The 12,834-nt window shown below is 42.5% G+C and overlaps 1 protein-coding gene across 1 annotated transcript in view; it reads left to right on the forward strand.

The window, feature by feature from the left end:
* The window catches only part of dennd1a (DENN/MADD domain containing 1A), a 35,368-nt gene extending 26,843 nt beyond the window's left edge, over positions 1-8,525 (forward strand). Inside the window, 2 exon segments of the mRNA XM_029444573.1 lie at positions 940-1,186; positions 6,212-8,525. Of these exon segments, the coding sequence (XP_029300433.1) occupies positions 940-1,186; positions 6,212-7,255 (1,291 nt within the window). The 3' untranslated portion in view covers positions 7,256-8,525.
* The last annotated feature ends 4,309 nt before the right edge of the window (positions 8,526-12,834 follow it).

Consider the following 12,834-nt stretch of genomic DNA (forward strand, 5'->3'; position numbering starts at 1 on the left):
TCTCTCTATACTCTCTCGTCTCTCTCTCTCTCTCTTTTTTTTTTTTTTTTCTTTTTTTCTTTCTTTCCTTTTTTACTTTCTTTTATTTATTTATTTCTTTCTTTCTTTATTTCTTTCTTTCTTTCTTCTTTCTTTCTTTCTTTCTTTCTTTCTTTCTTTCTCTTCTCTCTCTCTCTCTTCTTCTCTCTATCTCCTTCTTTTCTCTCTCTCTCTTTTCTCTCTCTCGTCTCTCTCTCTCTATATCCTCTCTCTCTCTCTCTCTCTGCTCTCTCTCCTTTCTTTCTTTCTCCCTCTCTACTCTCTCTTCTTTGTCTATCTCTTTTCTTACTGTGGTTCTCTGTCTTCTCTCTATGTATGTATGTATGTATATTCATTTGGTCTACCTGATCTTCACGTAGCTCTGCATTTCGTCTTTTAGGGGCTTTTTTCTCTGGAGATAGGCACTGATCAATCCACTCCTCCATAGTAAAGCTTTGTAAGTTTGTTTCTTAACGGACGTAATTTAACAGCTGTAAAGGTTGTAGCTTTTTCTCAGACGCGGAGGGATACTGACTTGTTGTGAAAAGTAACTACCATTCTACCTGTGATATACGCTCATTACACCACGGCTAAGATCAGATTGCTTGATTTGACATGTCCGTTTTATAAATATGTATATAGATAGATAGTGTACTGTTGTGGACTATTTTCAGCCTTTGATTAATACACATTTACTATGGTAGATATTTGTCTCCAAATAATGTATCGTGTTAATGTTCACCATCATGAAGAAATTATGGATTTCATAGACTTAGTTGACAGGGAGTGCAGAGATAAGCATGGCATGTTCATCATAGACTAGATGATATAAAAATGTTTTGGTACTTTCATGGGTTGGGTACAGTGTACCCATGAACATAAGATAAATTAGTAACCATAAATCAAACATTGTCACTGCAGGCCACAGCCGTACCGCTCACTGAAGGAGGTCCAGTTGATGGAAGGGGACGATGCTGATTTGGGGGCTGAAAGTCACACTGTACCTCCCAGTCCAGTTAATGAGAAGTTCTCCAATGTCAACCTTCTGGGAGATATCTTCGGCTGCCAGGACGAGCCTGACAGCCAACCAATCACTTTGGCTAAAAGTCTTGAGGATCTGAGGACTCCCAAAGACTCTGAGGAGCTACAAGCCAAGTTCACTTACCAGGTCAGAGGTCCAAATGCTCTGCAGCCTAAGGTTGATGTCTTTGCTGTCTGTGTTTCCAAAAATATATCGTTTTGGATTTGGTCCAGAGGTTCACATTGACTTAACCACTTTGTTTTGGACCAGAGCAAAGATAATTGTCAACAAAATGATAATAATAATAATGATAATAATAATAATGTGACAGGAGAGAACTAAAAATAAAACTTTGCCACGCGCCATCTGCCCTTCAGCAACCCAATGGTGCGCTCAACAACAGCGCGTGCCTAGCTGTGGCAGGCATTATAATTCCTCTCCTCTGTGTTCTGTGGGTTGGGGAAAGGGGTGAGCAGCCACTGCTTGAGGAGATATCCACTGTCTAGCTGTGGTCTCAAGGTCTTAGGTGCCTCAAGGGGCGGTAACCCTCGAACACCGTGATGGACCCCGGTGGTCAGGGAAGCTGTCCGACTGAAGAAGGAGTCCTTTCGGGTTATGTTATCCGGGAGGACTCCGGAAACAGTTGCTGGGTACTGAAGGACTCGAAGGGCGGCAGCCTCTGACGTGGCAGAGGCAAAGCAGCGGGTGTGGGAGAAGTTCTGGAAAACCATCCGGCACCTCAGGAGGAGGAAGCGGGCAACCATACAAGCTATGTACAGCAAGGGTGGGACCCTACTGACTTGGACTGAGAAGGTTAATGGGCGGTGGAAGGAGCACTTTGAGGAACTCCTGAATCCGACTAACACGCCCTCTATGGTAGAGGCAGAGCTGGAAGCTGATGGGGGATCATCGTCAATTTCCCTGTTGGAGGTCACTGAGGTAGTCAAACAACTCCACAGTTGCAAAGCCACATGGGTTGATGAGATCCGTCCAGAAATGCTGAAGGCTTTGGGTGTTGAGTGGCTGTCTTGTTTGACAAGCCTCGTCAACATTGCGTGGAAGTCTGGGAGAGTCCATAGAGGGTGGCAGACCGGGGTGGTGGTTCCCCTATTCAAAAAGGGGGACCAGAGAGTGTGTGCCAACTACAGGGGTATCACACTTCTCAGCCTCCCTTGTAAAGTCTACTCCAAGGTGCTGGAAAGGAGGGTTCGGCCGATACTCGAACCTCTCATTGAAGAGGAAAGGGGGTCTGGAAGTACGCCCATCCGGTCTACATGTGTTTTGTGGATCTGGAGAAGGCGTATGACCGGGTCCCCCGGGTGATACTGTGGGAGGTGCTGCGAGAGTATGGAGTGAGGGGTCACTTCTGAGGGCCATCCAATCCCTGTACGCCCAAAGCGAGTTGTGTCCGGATACTCGGCAGTAAGTCGGACTCATTCCCAGTGGATGTTGGCCTTCGCCAGGGCTGCGCTTTATCAACCAATCCTGTTTGTGATTTTCATGGACAGGATATCGAGGCGTAGTCGTGGAGGAGAAGGGTTGCAGTTCGGGGGCCTGAGGATCTCATCGCTGCTCTTTGCAGATGATGTGGTCCTGATGGCACCATCAGTCTGTGACCTTCAGCAGTCACTGTATCGGTTCACTGCCGAGTTGGCATGAGGATCAGTACCTCAAAATCTGAGGCCATGGCTCTCAGCAGGAAACCGGTGGATTGCCTACTCCGGGTAGGGAATGAACCCTTACCCCAAGTGAAGGAGTTCCTCGGGGTCTTGTTCGCGAGTGAGGGGACGATGGAGCAAGAGATTGGTCGGAGAATCGAAGCAGCGGTGGTGGTATTGCATTCGCTTTACTGCACCGTTGTGACTAAAAGAGAGCTGAGCCAGAAGTCAAAGCTCTCCATCTACCGGTCGATCTTCGTTCCTACCCTCACCCATGATCATGAAGTCTGTGTCATGACCGAAAGAACAATATCGCCGGTACAAGCGGCGAAAATGGGTTTTCTCAGACAGGTGGCTGGCGTCTCCCTTAGAGATAGGGTGAGAAGCTCAGCCATCCATGAGAGACTCGGAGTAGAACCGCTGCTCCTTTGCGTTGAAAGGAGCCAGTTGAGGTGGTTCGGGCATCTAGTAAGGATGCCACCTGGGCGCCTCCCTATGGAGCTGGGAGGAGACCCCGGCGAAGACCCAGGACTCGGTGGAGAGATTATATCTCTTCACTGGCCTGGGAACGCCTCGTGATCCCCCAGTCGGAGCTGTCGTATGTTGCCCGGAGAAGGGAAGTTTGGGGTTCCTTACTGAAGCTGCTGCCCCCGCGACCCGACCCTGGATAAGCGGTAGACGATGGATTGATGAATGGAGGATATGCATGTCAACTTTTAAACCACAGTTGGGCAATTATATCACATGTGCAAAACTGGGGTATTTTTGCCTTCTTAAACCTAAAACGTTTACATTGCTCAAAAATGTGTTGATACAATTCCGGAAACACCGGCTGTTTTCAGGTAATGTCAAATATTTTGGTAAAATTTGCTTATAAATTAGATGAAATAGAAAATGTTGTGCATACAGTACTAGACCCTGAACGTCACTGTAGACTTACCGTTTGACCAATATAAACAGGTGGCATATTTCATTAATATAAATATTTAAAATATTTGACATTACCTGAAAACAGCTGGTGTTTCCGGAATTGTATCATTTAGCATATTATATATATATATTGGTTTAAGCTCTGTAGGACTGTAGGGTTATTGATTTTGGATTTTTTAAAGTTTGGACTGTGCAATGTCTATACATTTAGATTTGATGTAATAACTCATACCAAGTTATGAGAAAAAGTCACAAAATTTGACATTTTTAGTGAAGACCATTTGAGCGAAGATGAATTGTGAGATTAAAATGGACTGTAAACCGAAAAAGTAAATTTAATTGTTACAGCTCCACCTTGAGGTCAATGAGTAATTTCATGTGCATAAGTAGTGGGTGGAATTCGCAACGCACCTGCCAACAGTTGACAGTTTTTGCTGCTCAAACACTTTTAGCGAAAGAGGAAAGAATGACAACAAACATGATAGGGCTCCAGTTTGAAAACCATTATAAACGTAATTTTGTATATCAACTTTCAAAACACAGTTACAAGGTGCTTTACAATAACAAATTATCATATTATATAACACAATATACAGTATGTAGCACTCATATCTGCCTGGCATCAACAATGGCATGAGTGTAAATGTAAATTATGTTTTACTGTTAATCTTATTATTTATGAGAATACATTTTATAACATGCAAGTATTGTTTAATAGTTACAGAACATATTTAAGTGTTTTTTTTCTCCAATAACCGATATCTCTGTTTGTATTTATTATCCTTAATATGTTTGTTTTTTTATAGAACTTCAGGGATAATTAATCATTCAGGTGTTTTTTTATTCATTGAAAGTGTTGTGACTCTGGTTTGGTCTGCAAGTCTGGCTTTTAACAAATATTATTATTATTAATATTAATATCATAAATAGGCAATAACTGTCACTACAATAAAATCAAATAAAAATAAATAAATTGAAATAGCTATTAGAAGGAATTAGTCATTATAAAAATAATTAGGTTAAATATCATTATATTATTTAGTATGACTTAATTTACATTAAATCAGCTCGAATGAGGCACCAACTTTGTAACAAAGTAAAACAATAGCCAGGTTAATGTATTCTCATAAAATAGTCTCATAAAATAGACTATGAATTAGGAAAACTTATTCGTGCTCGGACAATAACGGGTCCCGTTGTCTCGCGTCGGAGAAGGTTAAACGGCGGCTGGTCCTCGTATCGCAGCAGAGGAGAACAGCAAGAGTCAACTTGAGTTAAAAGAGAGCGGGGCTGGGCGTCCCAGTAGCTCAACCGGTAGCACAGGCGTCCCATATACAAAGGCTTAGTCCTTGCCCACAGCGGCCACTGGTTCGAGTCCGACATGTGCCGTTTGCTGTATGTCGTTCCCTCTCTCCCCCTTTCACAATCTGCACTTCTCTATCATAAAGGCATGAAAAGCCCAAAAATATAACAAAAAAAAAAAAAAAAGAGAGTGGGGCATAGAAGTTTTCCTTCTCTTTCGCAAAGAACTGTAATCTGTCTCATCCTTCTGCAGGCAATATTCAAAATATTCAGTGAACAGTCTGAGTAATGGGGTGTTTGACTGTTTCTAGCTGTCTAGTTGTTCACATCGAGACATCTCCTGTAGCATTTGTGTTGCACAGAAGAGAGGCCCATTGTAAAGGTGGACTGGCTGTTAGATCCTTGGTGACGTCATGGCTGCTCACCGGGACCCAACTACTATGAAGGTCTTCCACCCCTAACCATAGTTAAACGTAGAGCAGTGTTTCTCAAACCTTTTCAGACCAAGGACCACTTAACCAATAAAAAAACACTCACGGACCACCTAACTCCCCAAATATCCAAAAACAATAGGCCTTACCACTCCAACGATATATTACAAATGACAGCCTAATAATGAGCTTTATGTGACCTTCTCTATATCGCTCGTTCACACATTAAATCAACAATACAAATACAACTACGGATTCTACAAGCATTTCGTTCATATGCGATTTAACTCCAGATAAGAAGGCCATCTGTCTCTCCTGCAAACCACCATTTTGTGTAAACAAAAAAGAGGGACTGACCTGAACTACCTCCTGACTTTTGAATTTAGTATAAATACCGCAGCAGAGAATTCACTCCTCTGAGTGACACGGCAGTCTTACAAGCTTACATGTGTGAGTTTGTACATCTTTTTTTATGTATAACTCTGCTCTTTCTTGCAAAAAATATTGATTAAAACTCTTATTTGATTTTGATTCTGACTTTGTGGGTTTATTTAACTATATTTTTCCAACAACGGTAAATGCTGATAGATTGAACACATCAAATGAAACGTAGACTACATTTATTACTGCGTTTATTACTGAGTGTCAGAGTGAACTTACCCTCAGCAAAATACACAAAATGCACCACATTTAGTACTTCCGCTGTGGATTTTCTGTTTCTGTTGTGTTGGAAAAACACATGGATTAAATAATTGTTGTCAGCAATATAAGTTGTTGGAACATAGGATTTACTGGGCTGATTGTGAAAAACTGATGAGGTTCTCTAAAGTCTTAATTATTTGTGTTTGCAGCGAATGGACCTGAGTATTGGTGAACACTCACGAACGCTTCCAGGCCTCAAGCTCCCCAACCCTTACAATAAACTGTGGAGTATAGGGCAGGACGTTTGCGTCCCTGCCTGCGACAGACCTCCACCTGTCCAACTTCCTGCGCAGAAGGAAGGCCACTGTCTAAGCCCAAGCCTGTGCCCCGACCCTTTGGATCCTTCCAACCCCGGTAACATCACCATCCCACGTCCCCACGGAAGGAGGACGCCCGAGCTTTTTACTGTGCTAGCACCCCCTGCAGCCCAGTTGCGCTCTAAACAAGCAGAAGCTGGTGAAGAAGGGACAACATCAGGGGGACAAGAGTTTAGGCAAGCCCTGAGTATGACCACAGATGGTGAGCTGCTGAAGCCCACCAAGGCTGCTGAGGACAGTATAGATCTGATAAGCCTTCTCGACCCCCTCAACAGCTCAACACCCAGCAGTTCCACTTCACTGAGTGACGGAGTAGATATTGGTGTGTCGTTATCTTCTTGCAAACCAACACTACCACCCAGGTCTTACTCTCAGGGCTTGCCTCCTTTCCCACTGCATCCTCACATACCCATCAACCCTTTTGCCCAGTCTCTGCAGAACACCTCCGCTCAAATGCGTTATTCACCGACTGTAAGTGGGAATCCTTTCAGTGTGGTCTACGGGCCTCCACCTGGCTCTTACTTACACACTCTATCCCAGCCACAGTCTCTTTCTACACTACCAGGGCTCTACAGACAGCATTCACCAGGCACTTCCACTCTGCCTCCCAGCTATGGACTGCTGCAGTCAGCCGTCCCCTCCTCAGTCACCTCCCAGCCTCACTTCTCTGCCAGCAATCACGCTCTTTCCAATCTTGCCGACTCTCCGTCTGTCCCCAGTACAGCCATAAACATACTGGCAAAACCCCTTTGTGCTGAGGGAGACAGCCAGAAGACTCGTGATCTTTTTGGGGATCTGCTGACTATGGCCAAGCCAGCTACACCCCAAAAAAAGAAGGTGGAAGATCTTCGGAGGAGGTGGGAAACATTTGACTAACACCTGTGAATATGTACTGAGGTTCCCTCTCTGTCACTACCCAATCTTTCCTCACTACTGTATCTGGACCTTCTATTGCATTTAATACTGCATTAGCTTTAATACATGCGACTCTGCTTATACAACTTCCAATTGTAGAAGAATAATAGCTTCAACCTAAAATTAGTTAGTTACCATTCGCTCACATTATTTTCCCTGTAAGCTAACATTGAAGGTACTTTGTTAACTGATGTCTTTATTTAATGACATGAAAAATCCTCTTAGGCCACAGTTTGTTTGGTTGCGCTGTTAACTGCTAAGGGTGTATTTGCTGACCCTATTGTTTAATTAATTGATTAATTAATTGATTAATTAATTAATTGTTTGATTAATTCCCCTTGCCATTACCACCAGGAACCACAAATAGACCTGGACTGAATCCCAAAGATCCTAACTATGACTTAAGCATAAGCATGACTTTCTTCTACCTGTGTGTGTTGTGCATACGGAGTAAAGTTGAGCAGATGCATCAGATATGAAGTATCATGTACTGCAGCAGAAGGTCCTTATCCATGTAGGACCCCTACACACACACACACACACACACACACACACACACACACACACACACACACACACACACTCTATTATCAGCTCTGCTGCTGACTAATGAACACACTCACAGCCCACAACACATGAGCTCACCTGTACCTGTCTAAGGATCTTTTGTGTTGTTTGAGTTTCCTACCATTCTACCTATGAAATCACACTCAAAGCCGGCCTTGCTTCAAGATGTTCAGATGCCAACAGTTCTCAGCCCAGCGCCACTCATTAACAAATTGCTTACAAGAAAACAGCCTCTGTCTCTGTCTTAGATGCCTCCCCATTAGCATAGTGCTCAGTATAGATGTGAGACTTTAAAAATAGCTTGCAGTGTTTCCTAAATGAGAATATATGTCTCACTCACACCAACATCTTAATGATGTCAACTTCTACGATTAAATCATGAACATCGTAATGGCATTATGGTACTTTAGCTACAAAGTGTGGTGTATCTCAATCAAGTTACCTGTTGATGTTTCTGATAGCTTCATGCACAGTATTTTTGTTTAGTTTAGTTTTTTGGCCTTCATGATGAATCCCATCTTTGGCTTCTCTCACTGACCTGTGAAAATGTGTTGCCTCGTACTGTTTTTTAAATGAAACATTTTAAGAAAACCTGCAAGCCTGTAATGTCCCTAAAATGATTTGAACATGTCTATCTAATTAAATATATATGTGGACTTTGAAACACTTTATTGTATATTCTGTTGTATTTAAGGGTTCTTTTACCAATTCTGCTCATGATATATACACTCTATGTCCTTGTTTTTGCCTTTGCCCTAGTCAAGTATTACTTTGTGTGTGTGTGTGTGCGTGTGCGCGTGTGTGTGTGTGTGTGTGTTCCCACGACATTTACTATGGAAATGTTTGGTCCCCGCTGAATGAACAGTGATTATTTTTAACTTGTCTTTTCCCTTTTCTTTACACATCTTATCCACATCCTTTAACGCAATACATCTAAATCATAGTCCTTTAGGGATAATGAATGTGTGGTTCTCAGTGTGAACCTTATGTTTTTGATGACTTTGACCTTTTCTTTAGCACCTCCATCACACCACAATGTCCACTTGTACAAAATTAATATTAAAATCAATAGAAAAATATTATAATTCACAACACTGTGCTCCTTTTTGTCTGGGTTTCTGTAATGTGTGTTAGTTGGGAGACATGTTGAAGTTAAGCTAAGCCTGTACGCTTTGAAATGGTTCCTGGGGACGGCTGAAAGACGATCAGATCTCATAGTCACTGAGTCAGTTGTAATGTCAGCTTGTGGCCAGCTGCCGCAGTAAGTCCACTGGATTCACCTGCCAAGTCCTTTCAAAGGACTGTGTCCACAGTGTGCTTCACAGTCGGTCACTGTGTACAGGGTGTGTAGGAGCCCGGGGGACTTTTTCTGAAAAGATTCACAGCTCATGTAATTATTTTATAAACTCATTGCCAACAGTAGCTGTCCATCTTTCCAGGAGTCAGCTGAGAAGACAAGTATAAATGTAATCTGTTGAACGTGATTAGCCTAGCTTAGCACGATGACATAACAATAAGGAAATAGTTACCATGTGTCAAAGGTGTAATCATGCACCTTCCAGCATTTCTTCTTCAAACCCTACTGTTTTTCTTACAAAGACTAACTGCCCCTAAAACCGCAATGTAGGTTTTGGCATGCAAACAAACAAAATGTTTCATGCTAGGATTACACCATTAACATCAAGTAGTGCTTAATATGGATGTGTAAATGTTCATTCCAGCTGATTCTGTGGTCAGAAAGGGGAAACTGGTGAGAAAACCCATGTGGGACAGGAAATAATGTGGGAAGGGTCGTGAGCATATTCTACTACTGAAGCTATCATGGCTAGCATGCACATAATAACACTACAAAATGAAAAGGACATACTTTACTATTCCTCATCCTTGCTCTCACTACACTACACTACAGCCATTCAGCAACAATGGCAAATCTTACTCACCTACAGAAAATGTTTGATGACTTTAGTCTTGCTGTGCTTTCACACTGTTCAAGTGGACTTTAGGTTAAAACAAAAAAATGTATTCTTACCAAAACAGACAAGTGTCACAGATGTGTGTATGAGGCGACATATGCGAAGCACTGAGGCAAAACAGGTTGAAGAGAAAGTTTAGTTCAAATTAACAGGTTTACAGTCAGGCACGAGATGGTTGTCCAAACAAGCAAATAATCAACTGGGGCAAAGCACATGTAGAAAAGGGAAGAACCAAAGAAATGGAGATCAGAAGGGCTGGAAAGTTCAGGCAGACTCGACAACTCAGCCGGGCGGTCTGGGGACTGATCAGCTACCTGGATGCTGGCTCTGTTTACAGCCGACCTACTTCCACCTATTATTAACATGAGATCTGTTTCTGGATAAGGTCTTTACATTTACATCTGTCATTATTAAATACATCCTTGTTATCTCAATTCCGCCCGCGCTTTAATCGGAACTCAATATGCAATATAGACACCATTTATTTCTAAATAATCTTTTGAGAGGGAAGACTTCCAAGCTACTGAGTAGTACTGGTCTATCTAGATGATCAACCTAGAGTTGGGGAAACTAGCAAGGTTTACCTTAACCTAACCATTTAAAGTCGATGTATAATCTCAACCATCATGCCGAGAGTTTCGCAAATCAAGGGTGAAGCTGCTTTTACATGATCAGCGGTAAAACCGCTCTGCGCTGGCTGTGTCTTTGGTTTCCTATGGAGAGAGCGGTGCCGCCCGAGTATGCAGAAGCTACCCTTGGCAAAGTTAAAATTATTTAAACTTTGACCTCAATTGCTGCTGACCTTTTCAAAGTGCAACCAATGAGATAACAGCTGTATGAAGCTGCACAGGCAAGCAGGGGAGGTAACCATAGAAACAAAACAAAAGCCTGACCTCATGGTGAGTGAAGAGAACGTCTCCTATCATGTGAAGGCAGTTTAACCATCTAAACACGACCAGTAGTACTGGCTGCAGCTTGTGGGAAGACATCCAGTATGTCAACCCTGCTGCGTTCAGGACCAGTGAGAAGCCAGTACCTGCTACGTCCTTGTTTAGAAGCCTGCAGCTTTCCTGCCTTTGCTGCAAATTGCTTAGTATCTTGGCACATTACAGAATAGTGTGAAACCATTGGCTGAACTATTAATCATGTCAGCCGCGTGCATGCACGTGCTCCTGTGCAAGCATAAGACAAAGAAAACGGGGACTCGCTCATAAGAACTGCTCCATAGTGCTACCAGTGGTGGAAAAGTATTGAATATAATGTTACTTTTTTATCATAAACGTAAAATGATGAAAGAAACAAAACGTCCTGCTTTGTTGCTGACAGTAATGCCCTCCGAAAGAAAAATGAAATTAATAGAGCTTTAAAATGTTATTGCCGGCTTTGATTCTTCTTCCTGTGGTGTAATAAAATATTTGGTTATGATTCAATACAAAAGCAGAGTATAATTCATATTGTAGTAATCTATATTTAGTCTTTCCTGTACATTAATTTAAAATATAAGTTTGTTTTCTGCACGCACACAAACAGAAAGAAAACGGAAGAGGAGTTTTACGTGAAAACCTAATAAAAATTAACACCACTGCAATAGTAAAACACAATAGGGGGATTGAATGTGGACCGCCAGTGTGCTAAAGCTCCGCACTTACCGCCACAGCACCATTTAGCGTGTACTTATGCTGCAATCGTTCAAAATACAGCACCTTTCTACAGGGTTATGCAGAGGTGTGAGTGTGTTTTTTGTGCTGTAGAACGTAACTGCCTTGAAACAATCAGAAAATAAGCTCCTCAAATCCTGCGCCGACCAGCTGTGCGGGATTGTGGAGCTATTGTTCAACCTGAGCCTGAAGCAAGGGAGGGTACCACAACTGTGAAATTGTCTATTGGCATCAGACAAAGGACTTGTCTCTGTTCTTGTCTTGTTAGACCTCAGTGCTGCCTTCAACACTGTTGATGATGACATTCTACTACAGAGACTGGAACATTATGTTGCCGTTAAAGGAATCGCACTAAGCTGGTTCAAGTCCTATTTACCTGAAGGCCCTGTCACACATATCCGTATGACAGAAGCCTATGCCGGCGCATACGAAATATTGGCAATAGGTTGATATAAATTAAGGGTAAGTTGTGATCGTTTGAAGGACGCAGACGATATGCCGAACACGCCAAACATACACAGTTCCATATGGCAGAAACATATGCCGCCGTATATGAAAATTAGCTCAAAATTTGTCAGAGTCCAAATACCAAATAACCAATTTATGACAAACAACCACCTGACCCACAACAAATTGCAACAAAAGGTTTCTCAGTGGTTTTCATTCCTACTGGATATACTGATCAACATAAAAAAAGTCTACCAAAATCAGACCTCCGAAAATGGGTTAAAACTGGGTCATTTCCAAGATTGCCACCGCCGGGCTTCAAAATCACTAATCAGCTATAACTTCTTCAATAATTCTGATAGAAACATAATTATTGCTTCTAGTCCATGGTTGTAAGGGGTGGGTAATCCACTGGTGTCATTTAATTTCAGATCTGGGCAGTATTTAACCTGAAATCCAGGATGGTGGCAAAAAAATAGGGGCGTAAAATCAATAAATTGCCCATATATAATATATCCGGAGAAAAACCACCCAGATGTGTATGAGAAGTTTCAAGATGGCTACCATGTGATCCGGCAAACAAACCACTTTTGGGCAGGCCTCAGCTGTGATCTAGTCATTGAACAAACACTCATGAGATCACTAAAAAGCACCGGTGGCTTGACTCATGGCAGTAAGATGACAGAGGAACAGCGAGCATTGTGGACAATGTCAGCCCCCATAACATCTGAGGTCAACATCGCCATGCAGGACTTTAACGACCTCACATACACAACAAGCGAACAGCATAAAGAAGCAACGGGTGAAAGAGACGCATCCGACCTCTCGAAGATAAGCACGAAGCTGAGCGGATTTTCACCCTTCTTCTTGGATCCTGCATTAAGAAATGTCATCA

Source organism: Cottoperca gobio, chromosome 12 (assembly GCF_900634415.1).
Source record: "Cottoperca gobio chromosome 12, fCotGob3.1, whole genome shotgun sequence".
In the NCBI taxonomy this organism is placed as follows: domain Eukaryota; kingdom Metazoa; phylum Chordata; class Actinopteri; order Perciformes; family Bovichtidae; genus Cottoperca; species Cottoperca gobio.